Source organism: Mchenga conophoros, linkage group LG14, assembly GCF_057382185.1.
Source record: "Mchenga conophoros isolate Kocher_MC1m ecotype Shallow Benthic linkage group LG14, M_conophoros_male_GT1.1, whole genome shotgun sequence".
NCBI classification, from domain to species: domain Eukaryota; kingdom Metazoa; phylum Chordata; class Actinopteri; order Cichliformes; family Cichlidae; genus Mchenga; species Mchenga conophoros.
In genome coordinates, this window is record NC_140539.1 from 7,745,413 (window position 1) to 7,768,575 (window position 23,163).

Consider the following 23,163-nt stretch of genomic DNA (forward strand, 5'->3'; position numbering starts at 1 on the left):
TTATATGTTACAAACACGTGTTTTCTCAGTCACACAAAGTAACAATGAATTCAGGAGTCCAAATGCTGCTAACTTCAGTGACACAGGCCATTCCTAGAAAAGGATTAAACCGTTTGTAACACTTTTGCACTCTGACCTACTTTTGATAGTATTAGCTCAACCATGCTGACCTTTACCTGATTCAGCCTGCTTGCAACTCCTCTCCCAGAGTGCTACAAACCCCAGTGGGCCTCTATCATCCGAGGGCTGGAGTAACAGATCTGGCTGGCTTAGGGCTGGACTTTAAACCCCCACCAAAAAAAAAAAAAAAAAAACCAGGACAGTGGGTGGATAACAAGTAGCTCCTTCTCAACTTAGCTCCCACAATAGAAATCCAGCACGAGACAGAAGAGCTATACGGAAGACAGAGCAGGGCTGGGCCTGACTCTCAGTACGCTGGCTCACGACTTGACCGTTTCTCATATGCTAAACAGAAGAGGGAAAAAAAGGATAAAGCAACTGGCCTTGTAACGCTTTGGAATGTGCAAACCCCCGCCCACAGAAACTAACAAACAGTTAAAGGGGCCAGAGTGTGAAGGAGGGGCAATGGCAGGGAGAATGGGAGGGTTTCCAGGAACAAAAAGTTGTCAAATGAACAAGGGTTACCATAAGAAACTCCCCGTTTCCTCAATCTCTCTCCCTCGCTGTTCAGTCATCCTGCACACTCTGTTCAAGTTGGACTTTTTTCTGACTTTTGAGAGCAGAAAAGAAAATGTAGAATTGGAGCAGGAAGGGGGGGTGGGGTGCCACAGCAGCAGAGGAAGGCTGACTGTTTAGCCCTTCCGGCTCAAACGGGGGAGGAGACTGGTGGCCACGTGGAGCTGAGCTATGTGCTGACATGTCCTCCACCCCCCACCCCGCTGAACACTCTTTGACGTGGGGTGATAGTGAGAGCACACAAACAGGGGAGTAGAGAAAAAAAAAGGCATTTAGTTCTTGCAAGTCAGCTGGTATCCGATTTTTGGATGGAGACACCACTAGCAACAAACACTTTAAAAAGCTACAAACCCAGACACATACACACACACACACCACTACCTCTGTGTGAAGCTGCCTTTATCCATTCACAGTAGAACCTAATTTCTGTCAATGTGCCCTGTACAAGACACCAAATCTCTTGGTGCTCCTTTAAAGCACATCACTCCCGAAACTCAAGGAATGCAAGTCTTGTAGTGTGCACATGCGCACACACACAAACCCCACCTCTTTATATTAACAGCCAAAGCACAATGTAATGTAATTACAAGCAGATATTTTGTGTGATATCACCAATGACATTTATCATCTTGCAACCAGAGCTTCACATTTTGTGTGTCTCATAGATCACGTACAGTGGATCACTCACTTTTCAGACTGAGAAAAGCAGCAGGTTACACTGTTCAGTCATATGTAAGCATTACTGCAGATGTCTCAGATGTAAAAGGATGGTGACACTAGAGGGGCTTGAGTTCACAGAGACCTACCACATACCAGGCGAGGGCCATATTAGAGCACAGGGGGAACACTAGACATTCTGTTAAATCAGGGAATACATTGTACAGCAGCTCAGCTATGCAAAATAAGAAGTTGAAGACAAGTTTATTAATATCTTTTTCAATCAGTAAATTGAATTCAGTGTCCCAATTCAAGCCTTAATCATAAGAAACAACAAGGATGTTTCTGTATCCCATTGCATTGTGTTGAAACTGGATTACAATGACACACATACTTGCTCATAATGCTACAATATGTCTCCAGTGACCATAAATTATCCATCTATAAATCGTGCAAAAGCTGCAATAATACACTTTAGCTGACCAATACTTCTAATATAATAATATAATATCATGAAATCAAAAGGGCAACAACATTTTTTACTCATCTCAAATCCAGTTGCAAGACACCACCTTCATTATCAAGGACCTTCATTGGTAATGATGAATATGAAGCTTTCAATAACTTTAGCACATGGTTAAGTTCCCATGTCTTTAAAGCAGGGATTATACATGGGTCTGTTCGGGTCCCAGTGATTTAAATGATATCATCGCATGTGTGAGGGTCTGAGTAGACGTCTAAGTACCTGCTTGTTTTTTTGACTGCGCAGACACTCGTCCGTGTCCGTAACTGAGCATAATATCTACAGTTAATATCTATTTTTATAACAGCCACAACTTTTTTATAAAGTTGTGGCTGTTTTTTTTTTAAAGTAATATGTAGTTTTTAGTATGATGATAACATAAATCAGACGGTCATGAATGTCTATACTGTGAACATGTTACCAGCTGCAACAAGATCGTCAGGGTGTGACCACCTCCCTCTTCAGCATTTCAGAAATCATTCATAATTTTCTTGTTAGGATTGTTTGAGTGCTGTGTTCACTTTTTTATATAGTGTCTCCTCTTTGATAACTTCCAAGGATTGTTTTTTGCTAATAACATATGGTTATTTAAGATTATGTTAAGTCTGTCTAGAGAGACGTGGTGATTTTGCATAAAAGCAAATGTAATTGAGGATACACACAAGTCATAAGCAGGTAAAACACATATCCTGTATCACATGCATCTCAAAGCAGCACAGAGAGTTTGAAGTGTGGCACATTTTTGAATTAGGAATGCTGACTGTACCTGTTTGCGTTCCCGTTTGGTAGGGATGTGCTGGGCAGGCTGAGGGGGTGGCTGTGGTTGTTGAGGTGCAGGATTCATAATCACAGGTCCTGCCTGGACCGAGGGGGTGAACTGTGGCTGTGCAGGGTAGTAGGCCCCTGCTGTGAATCACAGACAGAAGAATGTAAACCAAGTCATATTGACTTAACATAAACACATCAACTTAAAACACATACCACTTAAATAAATACCTTGCTTCTGGTTACCAGATACTTTTTTGTATATTTTAAGAGAGTTTTAATTTTTGCTTTCATTTCAGATTCATTTCAATTAGTGTCAAGAGTGAGTTTGCTCACTTCAGTTTAACTATGAATGTTTAAACATGAATGTTTTAAAGCTTCCTCAGGCTGATTGTGTTGACCAATTTAACTGAACTTGTAGCCCTTTTCCCCTAGTACCTCCTTGCTCGCCTTGCCTTGACTTTTTTGGGGATTTCTGAAACACCAATTAGGTGGTAGTACCTGGTACCAGGTACTTTTTTTAGTACCTACTCGGCCGGGGTTCTAAGTGATCTGACGTGATCTAAAAAATGTGATGTCAGACTGCATGCCACTGATTAGCTAGTTAGTGGTGTCACACGATGTGTGATGAGAACGTCTCCTTCACAAAAATCAAAACCATCATTTTTCAAACCCAGCAATGATGGAAACGGCTACACAAAAAAACCACTGTGGTCTGAGAGTCTGTCAAAAAAAGACATACACCAAGCAGCAGGAACACCATCGCCTCGGTGTCTCCATTGGTGTGGTATCCGTGTAGCATACAAATGATGTCACAAGCTACACTGGTATAGCAACGCCATGCACATTAGGTGGTAGTCGATCGTAATGGAAAATGACCAAAATTACACCTATTTTTTGCAAGGATGCCATAACAACAATTACAGTTTTCAACTAATTTTCAACAAATCCATTTTCCCCAATAGCAGAAAAATGATTTTGTATAAAACGAATTAAGGAAAATTAAAAATTCTAACAACTCAAAAACATGATAAATGACTTATTCATGTAATGTAATATTAGGGTGAAATATTATATTTCAGCACTTAAAAAAGGGCAGATGTCTTAAACTCTTGCAGCTCCTTATTTTATGACTTTATTATCGTCAAGTATCAGGTGATTTTAATTACTTATTTTCCTTGGAATAAATAATTCAATTAAGTTCTTTCAGTAGAAATTTGCTGGAATAGAAACAACTGCCTAAAATCAGCATTTCACCAAATGCAACAGTTAAGCAAACATGGTACCAAGAAGAACGCCAAGTAGATTTTCAGACCATGACACAGCAGTCTGCTGTGTCAGCTCTGCATTGGTGATCTCATAAGGAATTAAATACTTATCACATTCACAAACTTGCCAAGAAAGCTGCTGCCAGTGTGACACCCTCCTAAAGAGCAAGCAAACGCTTTTCGCATACCTGGTCAATAATGTCAACAAGACAAAACCACTCAGTGACATTACCTGGCCGTGTAACTGGCCTCAGCTACAGTTCAAAATCAGGTGTAGCCCACTTTTACAAGAATTAGACTAAAAAAAACAAGAAGAAACCCCCCCCCAACTCTAAACTGAAGAGGCCTCTTATTCAGGTTGGGAGTAGCTAGCTCCTGCTCTGCTTCTCTCCCCTGCTGCATGCATTACAGTCTAACTCACATTACTGAGTCTGCATTGTTGCCCAGAAGCAGCACAGCCTAAATATAGTCAAAAACCCACACCGGCTGGGGGAAGACTGCGTGCGACATGGAAAGGGAGGGAAGAAAGTGAGCGAGAGAAGGACAGAGAGAGGGAGAAGGTTCATAAAAGCAGAAAGCCAGAAGGCGGAATGAGACTTGGACAGTATCCCAATACTGTAAATAAGAAACCTGAGATATGACTCAAAGCACAAAAGTTTAGCATAAGAGGGGGATGGGGGGCTGCAAAGAGACACCGTCTAGACAACACCTACCCTCAGAGTCCTCCTGCTCTCGAGAACCAAGGTTGCCCATGTTGAACTGCTGCAGAATGTAAAGACTGTACAGAAATACAATTTAGAGGGGGTTTTCTCTTTAAACCCCCTCTCTAACTTTCTTCCCTGTCCTCTCTACAGGTGCCCTCTCAGAATGACTTCTTTTAGTCCTCAGCCCTCCCTCTTCCAGCGTGTCTCCATTTTGCTCCTCCCTCTGACCTTGCTGATTCCTCCCCACCTCCCTCCCTCCTCTTGAGTATAGTGGCAGACAAACTAAACTGTGCCATTCCAAGTGGCTCTGACTTCCCTGAAGACTCCTCTATCTCTCCACCACAGGCATGTTATCTGATCTTTGGTTAACACATAAGAGTCAAACGGATTTGGTGTGTGTGTGTGTGTGTGTGTGTGTGTGTGTGTGTGTGTGTGTGTGTGTGTGTGTGTGTGTGTGTGTGTGTGTGTGTGTGTGTGTGTGTGTAGGGCTGTTTCTATGTATGTGTGTTTTAAGAAACACTCCACCACATAGATGGCTGCAAGGAGGCAAAATTATATTCTGGGATTATAACTATGATGAGCATAGAGCTTAAGAGGGCAAAAATTATTTAAAAAAAAAAAAAAAAAAAAAAAAAGCATTACTTCCACACATGAATCCATTTCTTGGCTCAAGACATCTTCATGAAGCAAGCAGCAGTGAAGTCAAGGTCCTCAGCAACCAGGTTTAAAGAGCCATGTCTTACAGTCACTAGACAGTTATTTTATGTCATGTGCCATCTGATTTCACGACATGCCAAGGGACTGTCAGAATGACTGATGCAACAGACACGCAGGAGATTATTTATTCATAATAAATAATTATGCCTGCTGAATTCATAATAAACATGAAATCAGCAGGCTCAACAGCCACACAGCTCATTCCTATGAGCTGTAGCCCTGCTGTGGTGCAGACTGACACTTAAATGCACTTTTATGTGCCATCTCAGTCAACAGTACAGAATGGGAAGTGTTTCTGTTAGGGTCAAACTATCTGGGTTTGTACAAGACGTGGGAGGGTTCAGTATTCAGACCACACATTTAAGTATTGTAAAGATTCACTCATCACTAAAACTCCACAGAAGTTTACAATCTAGTAAAGCATTGTCAGACTGTTTGGGCAAACGAAAATGATCCTGTTCAAACTCCTATAGAAGAGCTGCTATAGAAGCTGTATATGCCAGCGGTCTCCAACCTTTTTTGCACCACGGACCGGTTTGTGCCCAACAATATTTTCACGGACCGGCCTTTAAGGTGTCGCGGATAAATACAACAAAATAAAACTAGTACCGGTACCGAAAAAAAGAAGATTTATTCATAACACACGTGAAAAGACCCAGGAAAACAGAGTTAACGATAAAAACGATAACAAAATAACGCTGAAAACCGATAAAAACCCTGAAAACCATACATTTCACACCTGAGCCTCAACTCTCGCGGCCTGGTACCAAATGACTCACGGACCGGTCATTTGGTACCGGGGGTTGGGGACCGCTGGTATAGGCCTTTGATGTGTGTGATTAGGGAGGTTCTGAAGAGGTTACAAGTCCACAGGGCAAACACAAAACACAATTATGCTAACATGTTAACATCCCCACCTATAGTATCTTCAGAATTCCTAAATAGCCAAGAGGAAGCCAGAGAACCTGAAGAAAACCCATGTGTAAACCTTGTATATACTCATTCACTGTATATAAAGGTCTGTCTGTCTTTTTTTTTTTGCACAGTTGAGGAGCGTATCAGGTCACATTTCACTGCATGTTATACCTGTATAACCATGCACGCGACAAATAAAGAGTCTTGAAATCTTGGAGAACATGGAAGCCTCACACAGAAAGCCTCTGGTCGGCCAGGAAGTTTTGACTCCGTTTTCTTGTTGTCAGGCAATACAAAAACCTGCTACACCACCCTGTGCTACCACTGACACAGGGAGGTGTAGGAATACAGTTAAACTATAAGAATATGTTTGAACTTGCTGATATCATTCAAGACTACATCGACATGTCAAATCCTGAACGGACACTAGAATTCATTCTCTTGTCTGTAATCTGAAGTTTGAGATTAGTGTATTCTCCTGATTAAATTTTTCTCATGACCAGTAAAGTTACTTTGGATTGCTCCTTTAATCAAAAGGGGGACAAAACCCCAAAGGTATGTGTGCCTACTACCAGAACCGATCAAGGGATTGTTTGCTTGTTAGGCCAATGTGTACAAACTGTCCATAAAACAAATCTAACCATTTAAGGCCACTCATACTAAAAAGATCTTATCCTGAAAATGCATGTTAACAGTAGCAAAACTCACACAGAATAAATAACACTGGCACATTTTCCACACTGACTTCTCTTATAAGCAAAGACATGAATGTAATGGCCTGTTTACGGTCACCGTACTGGTTGTATCACACACCAAATGTGACAAGACCACTGTCCCGCCATAATTTATAGTGATGCCAAGTAGGGATGGGTATTGATAAGATTTTCACGATTCTGATTCCATTTTCGATTCTGTTTAACGATGTCTCTCTCATCATGGTCACCTAAATGCACAGTAATGGCAGATTTTGTAATAAGGCAGATCGCGCTAACATAATATGCACTATTAGTTGATTATTTACCTGCCATATTAACGGGAGAGGACGTGCAAACGTTACCGCTGCTGCTGGGTTGAGATTCACGAGTCCGGAGCGGAATTAAAAAACACGACATTCATTTAAGGTTATCACGTGTTTTGTGAGCAAATGCTTTTGCATATTCGTAGTGTTTCCTCCCTTAAATGAAATATCTACTTTGCAAGTATTGCAAGTTGCCCTGTTGTCATCTGTTCTCGTAAAGTATGACCAAACTTTTGAGCGTTTGAGCCGCTTAGGCGCCGTGTTTCCTGCCAGGTAAATGACGCTCCGCAACGTGGTGACGTCATTCGGGGCGACTGGAATCGATAAGGGAATCGTTTGCAAAAATGCCAAACAATTCCAAGGAATTGAAACAGTGGGAACAGGTTCTCAACAAGAACCGGGTTTCGATACCCATCCCTAATGCCAAGGGTGCGCCACACTTGCAGAGTGTGTGTTACCAAAAGTTTCTCCAGAAAGTCTCTGCTTTTCATGCCTTTACAACATCTTCTTCTGTGTAATTTGGAATGATCTGAGCCCTTGTTATGATATCAGGGGGAAAAAACAATATGATTATACATTCCAACACAGTGTGCCAGGCTACAAAAGTGAACAGGTCCACGACTGGCCAAAATGACATCAAAGAGTAGCTCGCAATAGCATTTGTAACACCATTTTCAGAGTGTGTTTGTTTGTTTTGTGAGGGTTACAGTGGTGGGTATAAATATGCCTTCAGTCAAACGCACACAGACTGCTGTTCAGAAAGGAACTGCAAAATATCTGAAAATATAAATTTATATATGCCAAACATGTGAATTTCCCATAAATTAATGCACAAGTCCACCAGACCTTCAGCCCTATACAGTTTAACTGTCCCATGCACAACCCAACATACACATACTCCACATTCAAGAGCAAATAGTGGAATCCTTCCTATGAGCAGTCTCATAGGAAGGATTGTGTTTTTACAGGTCTGCATTGAGGCCTCTGCATTCAGTTCAACAAAGACAACACATAGTTCAAATGCCTGGTAGGAGGAGGTCAGCAAGTTTGTTTCAGGGCATCACTAGGTTTTATGGTCCAATGACACACAGTTACCACTAGATGGAGGCACAGCACGGATGATCAGCAATAAATGTGTCCGTTGCAGCTATACTCAGTTGATGTGGAACAAAAGGACTATGAGTAAATGTAAAATGAAGACACTTTTGTGTGTATTAAATATAATCATTGAAGGCTTTTATACTGTGATATACATAAATTTTACCTCTATTGCTAAGTGCAGATTTCTAAGGATGCTGTTGTGGGCCCATTTGTACATAACCACTTTGACATGAATAGTCAGCAACTTTAAACTTTTTGGGGAATGCAGCCACACCCATCAATAGGAACACAGTGCGAGTTGTAACTGCTATTCATTAAGGTCATATGGTCCATGCTGGCTGAGAGAAGGTCATCTTTCCTGATTATTCTCTCTCCCACGGTCTGTAAAATTGTCACTGCTTTTTATAACACCTTATACTCCACTCCTGTTCATTCTCATTTCATGTTAGCCAGAAGTGTCTCGCACAAAGAGATGCATAAATAATGAGTGGGTGGCAGGGGACAAGATGAATGTAATTATTAGAAATCTCAGAAGCGTGTAGTTTATTAAGGGAAGACGGTTATTTTCTTGTAAACACTTACATGAAGACAAACACTGAAAGAGTAACAAGTCAGGATTCCTCAAAAAAAACAAAAACAAAACAAAACAAAGAAGACTTCAGCTAAAGGCTGATCACTGTGCAAGATGTGAGCAACTACTGAGGATTTAATGACATGTTACACAGCTCACTGGCTTCCTGTAAAATGTTGCATTAATTTTTAAGATTCTGCTTCTTACTTTCAAGTCTCTTGATAATCTTGCACTCTCATCTCTCTCCAACTTCTTCACATTGCCACTCCTTCCCATACTGAGATGCTCCTCCTATGCTGCTCTTACTATAACAGCTGTTTGTTTCAGCCAAGTAGCCCCGCGTCTTTCGAAGTCTTGCCCACGGCACAGTCACTACTCTGACAGTCTTACCATCTTTAAAGTCAGTCTTTAAACACATCTTTTGAAGCTTCTCTATTCCGTTTGATTTTAGTTTAAGACGTATTGACTTTCTACTATATGGTGTTTTCCTACCGTTATTTTATCTATACTTAAGATATACTTTTGTTTAATTGCTTCTAAGGGCTCCTTGAGTATGTTGAAAGGCACGTATAAATGAAATTTATTATTTTGGGTGGTGTTTTTTTCACTTAACATTTTCCTCTCCTCTCACCCTTCCTATTTAAATTTTGTTGCAACTTGTCCTTGCGTTTCATTACAAAGTGTACCATCGATCTTCATAATTGTTTTTCTCTCCAACTGATTTAGTTTGCCAAGTGTAAGAATGGTGCTTGTTACTAGGTGAGTGGCACAGATGAGACTCCAAGTAAAACCTCTTACCGTAAGTACCATATTCTGCAGGGCTTGTGCCTGGGTAATAGCCTGGGGTGCCCGTTGGGACTGGAAACTGCTGAGGTGTGGGAACGTAGGTTGGTGACCGGTACTGAGGGGGCAAACCAGAGAGCGGGTGGAAGATAGAAGAGAAGATAAATGGAGAAAAACAAAACAAAACATCATTAGATACAGATATAGATCATTAAAGTTGTAGAAGCAAAAAAAATGTGAACACTTTGGAATTACAAGGATTTCGTGCCAACCTCTAACATGGGCTAAAACTTGAATATTATAAAAACTATAAAGAATTCTGCCTTCAGTCTTTGGTTTGTTGTTCCCTCAGTGACTACAAGCAGCCTCAAACCATAATTCAATTCAATTCAATTTTATTTATATAGCGCCAAATCACAACAAAAGTCGCCTCAAGGCGCTTCATAGATACAGAGAAAAACCCAGCAATCATATGACCCCCTATGAGCAAGCACTTTGGCGACAGTGGGAAGGAAAAACTCCCTTTTAACAGGAAGAAACCTCCGGCAGAACCAGGCTCAGGGAGGGGCGGCCATCTGCTGCATAAGGATCCCTCCATGATGCTTTACAGTTGGGAGGGATCTGAATTGCAAAACTAATGTAATGAAAAAAGTAATCTGCTTTTTTGTTACTTCTCCAAATAAGCAATCCATTACCGCTGTAATGTTGCTACATTTTCCTGTTCCTTTTTCTTTCTATTTTTTGCATTTGTGCACTTGCTTTCTATTTTTGTGAAATGGGACACCGTTCGCATTTTGGAAGTATGTGTGTTACTATGTGGCTGGATTAAACTATGTGACACACAGCTTCAAAACTCTGGTGGTATGTTGAGGAGAAAATACTACATACATACTGGCTATGAAATAAGGTGAAATCAATACACTCAGGTGCTTTTCTCAGGACTTTGACATATTGGTACTCAAAAGAGGTTAGTGCATTATACAAGGCTGCCATCTTTGAAATGTAGTACGGCAGGAGACAGTTTGCCTCAGAAGTGTTCTTGTGTCTGAATATAATTGAATAATGACATTTTTTTGTCCTTAAGATGTGCAAACAGACAGAAACCAAACTGTCTTTATTTATAAATGAGAAGCACCTCTACAACCCAAGTAGCTGCAAATGGGTATCTCCAGACACCAGCACATTTTCACACATTTGGATAAGAAGACCAGACCACATTTTCTGAGTAATCAAAGTAGAAATCCTGGTAATTTCTGCAACAAAATTACAAATGCCTCTGCACCATTAACCACTTTGAGCAGTTTGAGTCACTAAGCCTGATTTTGTGGATGCAGGGTTTACAAAATGTATCTAATAAAAAAATTAATGCATTTTTAATAGAGCTAACAAACCTATATTTTCAATTTAATTCAATCTTATTTTTATAGCACCACCAAATCACAACAGTTGCCTCAATGAGCTTTATATTGTAAGATATAGACCCTACAATACAATGAAAACCTCTAGCAGAAACACACACACACACACACACACACACACACACACACACACACACACACACACACACACACACACACACACACACACACACACACACGTTGTGCCCCCTACCTGTGACTGTATGATGTAGGCAGGTCCCTGTGGCGAACTGGGAAAGGGCAACTGTTGCTGGGGGATCATCATCATTTGGGAGCCAGGGCCTGCCTGGTAGACATGGGTGGGGGTCACAGACCGAGGAGCACTGCTGGGTGGGACACCTCTTGGCCCACTGCTGGGAGGCAGGTTGGGCCTGTTGGGGTAGTAGGGCTAAGAAGATAGTAGAAAAGCAAAGGTGAAGCAAGTGTGGGTTGTGAAAAAGACAAGAAAAAATATGGTGTGATGGACCACAGAGAAGAAAGAAAAACAAAACAGGACCATTTGCTACCTCTCTGAAACCTCTGACATGAATAAATGCCCTTTGCATTATTTTATCTCTTGGACCCAGGGAAACTAGCTTGTTCAGCCTAATAATAAGCTCACAGTGTGTTTATGAATCTGTGGCTCGACTCCAACTGGAAACATATTGGCCCTGTCTGCCAGCAGAGATAAAGCAGCTAATGCTGGTTCATTCAGAGCCTCCTCATTGACATTCTGCTGATGGCCTGGGAGCTAACTGCTGTAGCTAGAAAAATGACACCAAGCCAACAAAGCACAACACTGCCAAATATTAGGCTCACACATATGCACTCCTCCAGAGGGTGAAAGAAGGGAAAAGTGGAGGGAAAAACTGTGAGGAAAGAGAAAACCTGAGTTACCTGTAGCGATCTGAAGCTTCCCTTCAGCAGCACAAGCACAGATCACACATAGACACACATTCAATAGAAGCAAGAAGAAGGTGGCAAGAGAAAGAGTGAGAAAAAGAAGGCACGAAAATCAGTTGGAGGAAAGCGCCCAGAAACCACCCGATCTTAGCTAAGCAGTGAATTAACAAGCAGCATGCAGATAAAAGGCACAACAGTGAATCCCAGTGAATCAGGCCTAGCTGCATTTCTGAAATGTTGGTGCAACATTTATGCATTTTATTATAAAGCATAACCCAAATGCAATTTAACTTTTGTCACAGTAAATTCAATATTTACTTAAAACATTAACTTCAGTTATCATCAAGTTAATTTTGCATTATTGGGCAATGTTAATTACATAAACGTAAAATAAACATAAAATGTTAAAAATATTATCATGTAGTCTCTGAATCAGGAACCACCAGTTTGTGGTCATTTTATTCCTGAAATCTTGGCCTTCTCACATGCATTAAAATGGGTGAAATTCCCCTCCCACCCTCAAGTTAGTCAGCTGTGCTGTTAGTACCTGTTGATGTATAGGCCGGGGCCCGGGGGCAAACTAGAGGAGGAGAGGCAGACAGGACAGAGATTATAGACAAAAGCTCAAACTCCATGCTTCACTCCCCACTAACAGGTTATTTCAGTTCTGTACGTTTCCAACTGGCGCTCATCATATGAAAATGGCTGTCATAGCATGTGCTTTTCTTAGCTTGCCCTATATATTTTTTTAATTATTTAATTTTTTTTACAAGGCTACATACAAAATATTATAGATCTGATATTAATGTATAAATCAAGCTGCCTTTAAGCTGATTGCATTTACTCAAATCAATCAGGGGCAGTAAGAAACAAAAGAATTTAGATCATGTAGATTAAGCTCCAATACTTCATAAGACATGTAATGAAGACCACAGTGACTGTTTACATTTCACAGAGCTGGAGGAAAGTTTGCAAACAGACATGCAGGCATTCTAAGTAGGGCTGAACGATATATCGCATTTGCGATAATATCGCGACATGATCAAGTGCAATTTTCTAACCGCAAAGGCTGCGATTATACTCTGGACATGTCCAAATTCATGGGCTGCATCCTCCTGAGGCCGCATTTGTAGACCGATTACGTCACAGCGATGTGCCGAAGGCTGTCCAAATTACTACCATATCCCAGAATTCATAGCGCGGCCCAGCCAAACTCCAGTTTCCAACAATGGCGGCCGCTACTAAGTTTTAAAATTACTCATACTAATCTTTCTGGGTCACAAAATAAACTTTTAACATATTTTCAGGCGAGAAAGTAGTTGTGTAAACATCAAATATCTGCTCGGTTTATCAAGATATCCCATATTTGCAAAAGTGCTTCGACGTTTTCAGAGGCGTCTGCTACCCACCAGCTCGACAGCTAGCCGGGAGCTCGAGGGTTACTGATGCGGCCGAGAACGGCACAACTCCCGGCACATCATTTTCAGATCACCGCGGAGTTTCGCTGCTCGGGTTAAACGTAATATATAAGTCACTTAGACAACCTAAAAATGTTATTGTTGGGCTTTTTTCAGTGTTTTGTTTGTTCGTGAGTAAATCGGTTTGGCTGAGATTAAAGTTATTAGATTAGATAAAATAAAACTTTATTAATCCCCCGGTGGGTTCCTCCTTGGTTTTCACACAGCTGACTAAACGTCAAACAGAAAACTTATTAAACAGAAGTATGAGACAGTTGAGAATTTACGCCAGTGTCTGGTTATATTTTAGATAGCAAGAAGCAGACGGCCGAGTTTATTAAACTCCACCGAGACAGCGGTGACGCAGATCAGAAGGCTAGACCGTCCAATTTCACGCCTTTAAATTTTAAAGGCGTGTTTGTGTGTGTGTTTATACAATTGCTATTATGTTTGCACTTTATGTGTAATGTTACTGACTGCAGAGATCAGTAAGATGTGTGTATTTTTTATTTATTAGTTTTATTTATTTAATATTATTTTTTAATTTAATGACTGTCTAGTAGTTCACAGATGTCGAAAAACTGAGTGTGGTAAAGCCACTGATTTTGTTTATGTATATTTCTGCAATCTGCACATTGTACTGACTTTCATTTTAATGTTTACACCAGGGTTCCTTGTCAGCACTTTATGCTCAGATGTTTGTAAGCTAAAAATAAACTATTGTGTATGTTCAAATATACTGTTGTGATTGAAGAAGTTAAATAAAAATGTCAGTCATCAATTCATGCATCACCTCATGTCATCATAACAGAGGTCTGTCTTCCAGGAAAGAACAGTTTAAAATTAATGTAATATAGTATTGGCCATACTATATGATGTATTGCTTGTCTTTGTTTAATAATACAGAAGACAAAGACCTTAAAAAATAATCGCATATCGCATCGCAATCGCAATATTGGGGCAAAAAATCGCAATTAGATTATTTTCCATAATCGTTCAGCCCTAATTCTAAGAACCCTATACGTTTAGGATAGTGCCAGTGAGTAGAAGTTTTGCAAAACTGCACAATAGCATTTTTACCCTGCGTGGTTTGTCTGGACTGATCAGATGCAAGTTAGAAATAAACAAAAATATTTGCATTGCACCACAAAAATGAACTTGTGTGGAAAGCAATGAATCCAATTTGTAAATTGTCATGCTTCTGACTAGATAATATGTTCCCTGATAGAACAGTCGTTTCTGAGGAGTGAGCAGGCCTACCTGTCGGGGTTGTGGTGTTGGGTTCATTTGTGGAGGTTGGGTGGCAAACACTACAGACGGGGGCTGCCCAGGGGGGAATGAGGCCTGCAGAAGACAGGAAGTGAGAACAACAGCAAAAGAGCTTTAAGAGAGCCAAAAAGGTGAGGCCGTAGAGTCCCACAACCGTGTAAAGGCTTTACTGTTTATATTACAGACATCTTTTCCGATTTATGTTTATGGGGTGTAGACAACTGGCAAGTAAGTACTTTATAGCTATTTTTGAGACAAAGTAAAAAACACACAAACACCAAAATAAATAAAATCACAATTAAAAATAACAGTGTTTAGCTGGATAGTTACAAAGATGCCGCAGGCTATTCTGGCCCCTGACAATATGATGGCAAGATAATAATAATAAGCTCATAGTGTGTTTATGAATCTGTGGCTCGACTCCAACTGGAGCCCATTTATAATATTCAAGTTTAAGCCATGTTAGAGGTTAGCATGATCTGAAAAAGACAGTCATAGACATCGTTCCAGTTAATTACTATGGAGGACATCAACTGCTGTGGGACTTTCCACAGTATTGTCAAAAAACACAAGACTTGCGTCTGCTGCAGCTGTCCTCTATCAGAGAACCTCTATTGTTGAGTGATCTACTTTTCATTATCTTCACAAAGCACTTGAACGACTGCCCTGTCTCTTTGAGAATACACAGTGAGAAAGAAAACCACACCCTTGTAGAGCCAATATGCAGAGTTAAGTAGCGTGGCATCTTACCTGTGAAAGGCCGGGGGAAGGGGCAGGGTGGGGAGTGGATGGGGGTCCCGTTATAGGCTGTGGTGCTTTATTCATTTCATGGAGCTCTGCATGGGGAGGCAGATGTGGACCTGTGTACAAGTCTGAAAAAAGAAATGACCAAAGGGTCAAACTGGTCTTTGGTAATTATATTACCTGCCATTTCAAAGGTCACAATGGTAACACTGTGGATTACATAGTGTATTAAAGTGGATAGCAGTTGCAGTTTACCTGAAGTCTTACATAAAAAAGTGAGAGCCTTCACTAGACTTACATTTATAAATCCTTTAAGGTCCAAGTGTCGTTACGCTGGGTATTTTTTTCCCCTAAAAGTCAAAGAGAAAGAAAAACCTTGTTTACAATGATCAGCTTGAATCACATTTTAAACTTTACAGCCACTACTTTTTAAACAGCTGCATTACAAACAGGCTGGAAAAATATATAAAGTCTACAATATCCAATTCCACACTGAATTATAAAGTATTTATCACCACCAGCACATTTGCAATGAAACATCTCTTGTTTTGGTTTAAGTACAAAGGCTGATATACTCAAAGATAAAGACAAAGAAACATAAAGCTAACAAAGCACTGAAGCCGTTTTTAACTTTAAAAGCTAGCCAGCTAACATTGTCCTCCATGCACTTTCTGTTTAATAGCACACGTTTTCTGAATGTGAAAATAGTTCAATAGCTTTCTGACTTGAAACATGTTACATTTCAATCATAGTGCTATGTAAAACTTGACTGTAAAATTAAAAATAATAATTGAAAAACAATAGCCAATAAATTGAATTTGAGCACTCGTTTACATTAAACCTGAAGTGTTATACCTCATTGTGTTGCAAGATAAATTAACCCCACTGAACAACCGCTAAGTACGCTAATATATCGTTTTAGCTAGCTCCTCTTTAGTATTAGCATTAAATACGCATATAATGATAAGCTTGACAGTTACAACAATTAAAAACACAGGTAAATGCAATGACCCACTACAGTTTTACCTTGAACAGTTCCGCGGACATCCGTGTAGTAAGTACCTTAGACACTGCATATGTTTAAGATAACATGCTAGGAGTGAGAAATAAACTGCCAGACTGTCTGCTATCAACAACAGCAGTCTTTACGTAGTAAGCATGAAGAATTCAACCAATGGCGTGTGCTGTTCCCTGTTAAAATATGCTAATTTCCCACCCCCGCCCCCCAGCGGCAGTCGTCTAACCTGTCGCTATGGACTCCCAACAGCCCTATTGGGCTTCCAGCTGTGAGGTTTGTTTTGTGGACCAAAAAAACAAAAAACAAAACCCAAAACGTATTTGTGAGTTGTCTGAATCCCCAATACTGATAAAGCAGCAGAATATTTGTGAAGGAAAAACAAAGGGGGGGGATTATTGATTGGGTGCATCCTAAATAAGTGGAGAAACTCTTCAAATGAATAAGTTTATATTAATGACAAAGAAACACTTTTGCAGATTTGTACAGTGGTCATTTAGTGACGCCACTATCACTATCAGCACTGACACCTATCTACTGTATTAGATCAATACTGCTAACCAAAGTTGAACTGTTTTAAAATTCAGGGAGCATGAATCAGCTCACACCTACCAGAACAATTCTGTGTACAACAACAGATTGCCATTGTCTATTGTTCCAACTGCTCAGTCTCTGAAATGTGCTCTCCATTTAGTCTGATCACCACATGATGATACACTCAAACAAAACAGTCACCCTGCTGACTAAATGGTCATCTCCGTATGTCATACATAGTAAGATAGTAAGATTTCTCCCTAGCTTATAGTCTTTACTAATAATAAACGCATCTGGTATTCATAGCCCAAACACTACATTATCGCTATCACTGTCGCTGACACACACACACGCTCTTTTTACTGATACACATACAGAAGTACTCACACTCTGAGGCAGCAGAATAAAAAGCCTGAGTCATGATGATTCCGGATGTTTGTTTTTTTTTCAAAGAGGAAATCATGCTACAGAAATAGTTGTTATCCAAATTCAAATTCAAATTTTATTTATCACCACTGTTTCTATGACTATAACAATACATAAATGCAAGGGGACAAAAATCTAATCAATTTCAACAAAGAGGATTTCTATACAGGCAGGTGAAATCCCTGACATTGATTGAACTATTCACACCATAGTGGAGCTACAGAGCTTTAAGGAAGGCAGCAATATAAGTGAGGAAAGAATGCAGGAGGGAGATAGGTGGCAGTTCACAGGCTCATCCATAGAAAGACTGTTAGGCTTAGCTGGGCTGGCTTGAACCAAATGCTAAGTAAACAATCTCAGGGCTAAAAGAGAGCCTAAGACTAAAAAGCTACCTACTCCAGTCATTTTGCATCACACTGAAGCCGTTTTCACACATGTGCAGCAGCCCTCAACTTTTCAGCACATCCCCAGACAAAGGTGTGAGTGAGAGGGCAAAATCTCTCTAGTATAAGATCTATTTGATTTCAGACTGTGATGTTGTGAGGAATGTCCAGGTAAAAGTCTGGTAAGATCATAGTGAGCAAGCGGCCCCGTTTCCTGACACACTCTGCCAACATCATGTCTAATACTATCACTGCATGCACCATGTCAGAAAGAGCATCTGCAGATAATGTCGTAAACCACATTATCCAACTCCAAGACTCCAAGGAACATTTTTCACAGCAGTTCAGACATTATCTGTCTATACCAACAAGCACAAAGACACAGATTACACGACTAGGAAAATAGCCATTCTCCAAATCTACAGCTCGCTTCATACCTCTGCGTTTTGCATGAAAAACGAATAACAAGCTTTATCAGATGACCATGAAGAAAATAAATTCCATTATTTGGATGCATTTCTGGTCCTCCATTTCCTTAACAATATAACATTATAGCTTTTACCAGACTATCCTATTTTAAGTAGGCAATAAGATCTCCATGGGGGAAATATGGTCTATATTGCAGTTTGAATCGTGGCTTCAAAACTGTTACAACACATGAAAGTCTCATACACTGGGTATGCAACAGTAGCATGAATTAAAATTCAGATTTTAACAGCATAGCAGCTGCTACCAGCACATGTAATTCTTTAATTATGTTGAATTACCACCGGCAGTTTAACTTCATATCTTTGTTTTCTTTCAGATAAGGGTTATGTGATAGAGGGAAGGATATGTAGATACTTAGAAGATCCAATCAAGCAGCAAACACAAACTGCACTGTTTATAACAGACTCACTTTCTGTCCACTGACATCAGTCAAGTGAGCTCAGCAGCATGTCTTAAAATTGTATATAATCCAGTAATGAATTGCTGAAATTAGTGTTCACATATTAAAATCTGAAGCACCAAAAATAAACCCGGGAATAGCCTACTGTACAAGCAAAGATCCCAGTGGTCGACCTTTCTTGCAGGAATGTGGGTTTTTTGTTTTTGGGTGGGGGTGGGGGGCAGAGGAAAGTCATCCACACCGCCACTGAACCCCACCCCATCCCCTTATAACACACAGGCCAGTCATTTGAGCTTCTCTGACATGCAGCACTGTGGAAATTTAGCCAGCACGACTGACAGGGAAACATGCTCCTTCAACGGTTACGTAAGCTTCTGCTGTCAGTAACCAAAGTTTGCTGCTAGTGAAGTTGGCTGTCATGTCTCCTATAAAGGGCGTAACCACTGTCTGTGTTTGAACACACATGATTTAGACTCCCTTTACCCAGAGAGACATTACTGTAAATCAACTGTTTACTGAACCTATAAAAAAACCAACCCCGCCCCCCCCCCCCCCCCCACCCCACCCCACCCCGAAAAAAACCCACATCTGCACTTAGAACTAGACAAACTTTCCTGCCTGGGGGAGACAGCGGTGGAAAAAACAATCAAAGATACAAGAATGCAAGTCACTTTTTCATGCCTGCAAATACTATAAACTAAACCACTCGTCTCTCAGGCTTTTGCACAAAGCCTATTTGCAAATGCACATGACCTTAGTAACTTAACTTTTGTACACATTTTATTGGCCTGACGTTTGTACCTGTCACAGTGAGTGACTGTGTAGTCTGTTGTAATAACGCAGTTCAGAAAGCTCCAGCAGTGGTAGGCTTCGTGGATCACTTTAATGCTCGACGACTATAGTTTTAATTCAGTATGCAAAGACAACAACATGCTTATTTTGCAAAGTTGTGTTTTTGTTCTGTCATTTATAGACAGGACCAACACACTTAGAAGAAATTAGGTCAATATTCAAGTTCACTGACCTAAGCAGAAAGGTAACAGGAAATAAACTCTGTCAGATTTCCTCCTGTACTGTGCTGCTTCTCCCAGAGATAGTCCACAGATTTAAAATAGCACTTACATAAAGTTAGGGCATTTACAAGAGAAACACTCAAAGCAGAGGCTTATATATTTAGAAAAGCCTCAGGACTGAGTTGAGATAGATGCAGCCACAGCAAACGACCAAACCACAACCATGCTGGTCCCCTGACCGGGAAACCAAAGGACACTGCACACTCATTGCCTAATGCTTTATTACAAGCTACTGCTGTTTTTCTAATGAGAATCATAATTTATAAAATTAACATAATTCTGTATTTGATAAAATGGTGACTGACAGGAAAGCCTTTAAAGAGGTCATAGAGCAAGGAAGCAAAGGGCTGTTTTCACAAACAATTCTCTACAAATGGACCCTTTCGTAAACATGGGAGTCACACTGTGTTGGCCATTAGAAAGGCCACAAAGTATGGAAGTGGATTTAGACCACTTCCATACTGGCTTCATTTCAGACCAGGAAGTTGCATCCGTTTTTTTTTTTTTAAATACCGTTTTTGATTAGGAGCCACAGGAAAAGCTGCATTACCACATTTTCCACAAATCTGCTCAATACAACTTGATTTATACAATCCCCATTGAAAGCTCACAGCTTTTTACCATCATCTTGTTTCTGCTTCTCCTTTCAAGGGTCGCCACAGCAGATCATCTGCCTCCATCTTACCCTATGCGTCACACTGACCAGCAACAGGTCCTCTTCCACTACATCCATCCTCCTTTGAGATCTTCCTCTTTTCCTCCTGCCAGGCAGCTCTGTATTCTACATCCTTTGTGCAGTATATCCACTATCCCTCCTGCACACATGTCCAAACCACCTCAATCTTACTCGTCGCTCTTTTTACTATTACACTTCCTTTTTTTTGTTGAAGCCCTAACCCTGCTCATACTTTTCAAGTTTATCTTATTAGACATTATAAATTTCCATTCAAGTCACTGTTTTCTCAGCCTGGTTAATAATTCCTCTGACATTTTTTTTTCTGAAGTGGAGTGAATTAAACAGTATGGATGAAACAAACAAAACAATACTTTACAGTCTGTACTCCGCTGTTGACACTGACCAATAATCATCCCATTTGAGCATCAACAGTCTGTGACAAGCAGGCATCCCACTCTGACAATGATGAACATACAATTAGAACGTAGCTGCAGTGACACAGCATCACGCCAGCACAGCCTGTCTCCTCCCTCCCCTTCTCGGTCCTGTCCCCATGTTCCTCTGGTAACATTCTGCCAAAACCCACACATGCCCAGTCTCCAGGCTTTCAAATTTCACAACAGGATGCTCGGCAGTATCCTTATGTTCGGCAAACTGTGAGTAGCTGGCTCCATGTGTTTGTCTGCTGTGAGTTTTATTCATTTCCTCCAAATAAAGCTTGTCTGAAACCACTGCATATCAAATATGAATGTTCACTGATAGAGACAAGACAGACAATAAACACCTGCCTGTATTAGCTATATAGACTGTATGCCATCTATAAGAAACAGCATCCATTTTGGACCCACACTCCCAGATAAGGTCACATGGTTGCAGTCCTTAACATCAGCCTCGTGTTTGCTGCAGTAGACGAAGTGATCATCAAAAGGTTTAAATGTGAACATACCACCAATACCAGCGTTTGACTGCCCCCCACCATATATATATGTGTGTGTGTGTGTATGTATACATATGAATGACACAGATACTGCAGAGACATTTACACCAAGCTTGTCAAGACAACGGTCTGTCCAAACTGTGAGACACTTTTGCTTTGACACAGGGGCGTGTCAAGTGTTTACGCGTGCGCCAAACACACGGCAAATTCATCTATTCCCGTGTTATTTACAGTAAACGCATATTCACGCACAATAGAAGCTGCCCTAAACATCTGCAAATACAAACCCGCTGCTGCATGTTATGCAGTTAGCCATGCTGCTAACTTTCCTAGGCCCAACCTCGATCTACCACGTGGTTTCTCCTGCTACTGGCGCGACGCACAGCCCAGCTGCCGGCTTCACGCCAGCCACACCTCAGCCGACAGCACATATGACAACCATCTATTTCACGTACGGCACAAAGCATAGACGTCCAACAACGTGCAGAGGAGGCAGCAATGAAGACAAGCGTGACACAGGTCGGATCTAAGGAGGAGAAATACTAACCCGGTCGAGCTGAGCAGGTGGCTCCTGGTTATTAGCTCGTTGGTTCAATAGCTGCTATAGCTTTAGCTATATGAGGATAAACTGCGCGGCAGTGATGCCAGTGGTGTCGTGACAGTGATGGATACTGTAACTAACCCGAATGAGTCAGACACCTCAGTTTCACTTTGCAGCCAAACATCTCGCTCAGTTCTGACAACCTACCTACGCTTACACCGGTGCAGTACAGGGGATGCCGAGAGGAAATCCCAGATTCTCGTGTGGCTTATTTCCCACTGCAGTTGACAAGTTAAAAGCACAGTGATCCATCTACTCAACCACTCAGGCTCCAAAACACATTGTCCAATTTCTCTCCATTCCTGGAATTGGAGTTGTAGCATTTGTTTTGTTCATGAAGAAAAAGACTCTTGCTCCATGTATACATCCAGATCTTTAAATCAGCTTTACATGCTTGCCCAACCCGGCACCAATCACCATCACATGGTTTCAGGTATCAAGCTCTCAGTATGCATGTTATAATACATACATTAAATGATTACAGTGATCTCTTTATGTAAAGCCGGGCAGTCAAAAAGGTGTAAAGGAGTTCTAATACTTTCAGTCGGGAGCTTGGCACTTCGGCAAAACACGCCTTCACCAGCCAAAAGTGGTTTCGCTGCTCACGTATCTTATGTAGGCTACTTTGTAGCTAACCTACAAACGGTTCAATAGCTAGCAGGAGAATTTACGTTTACCGGCGAAACAACAGAACTGTGACACGACAGTCTGTCTATCACTTTTCTTATATGATATAGTACACATAACATAATGTGTGTCCCCGAATCAAACGGGCATGTAAGCAACTTGGCTGTCTATCGAAATGCTAGCTTGCTAGCCGGACAAGCTAAAATGAAGAAAGAACACCCACGTCGCGTTAGCATGGAATGCTGGCGACCAGCTAGCTAGCTAATCCCTAAAAACACAGCAGGAACACCATCCAGCAGAAAGCACTCAATAAAGTCACAAGACACAGCCAAATCACCCCACTAAAATGTGAAAGGTAGGTCTGAACGTCCCACCAGAGTCTCCATAGAACAGAGACGTAACATTTATCTCAGATATTAAACGTTTCAATAAAGAATTTAGCTGAGGATCGTGGCGTTACCTTTCTCTCCTTGAGTCCGCGGAGCCGGACGGACGGAAAGTCTTCCCGGAAGCC

At 40.9% G+C, this 23,163-nt stretch overlaps 1 protein-coding gene across 8 annotated transcripts in view; it reads right to left on the reverse strand.

Moving 5' to 3' along the window:
• The window catches only part of LOC146559183 (eukaryotic translation initiation factor 4 gamma 1-like), a 38,017-nt gene extending 14,870 nt beyond the window's left edge, over positions 1 to 23,147 (reverse strand). For 3 of the 8 annotated variants that reach the window (XM_085244994.1, XM_085244993.1, XM_085244991.1), the window contains exons 1-9: positions 23,110 to 23,147; positions 15,787 to 15,838; positions 15,495 to 15,616; positions 14,736 to 14,819; positions 12,566 to 12,598; positions 12,013 to 12,033; positions 11,330 to 11,524; positions 9,734 to 9,836; positions 2,643 to 2,782 (exon numbers count right to left, since the gene is read on the reverse strand). In XM_085244994.1, the coding sequence (XP_085101120.1) occupies positions 2,643 to 2,782; positions 9,734 to 9,836; positions 11,330 to 11,524; positions 12,013 to 12,033; positions 12,566 to 12,598; positions 14,736 to 14,819; positions 15,495 to 15,569 (651 nt within the window). In that variant the 5' untranslated portion in view covers positions 15,570 to 15,616; positions 15,787 to 15,838; positions 23,110 to 23,147. Of the gene's footprint in view, positions 1 to 176; positions 474 to 2,642; positions 2,783 to 4,622; positions 4,765 to 9,733; positions 9,837 to 11,329; positions 11,525 to 12,012; positions 12,034 to 12,565; positions 12,599 to 14,735; positions 14,820 to 15,494; positions 15,617 to 15,786; positions 15,839 to 16,514; positions 16,651 to 23,109 lie in introns of those variants that run through there. The other 5 variants (XM_085244992.1, XM_085244996.1, XM_085244997.1 and 2 more) reach the window with 5 other exon arrangements.
• Between the last annotated feature and the right edge of the window lie 16 nt (positions 23,148 to 23,163).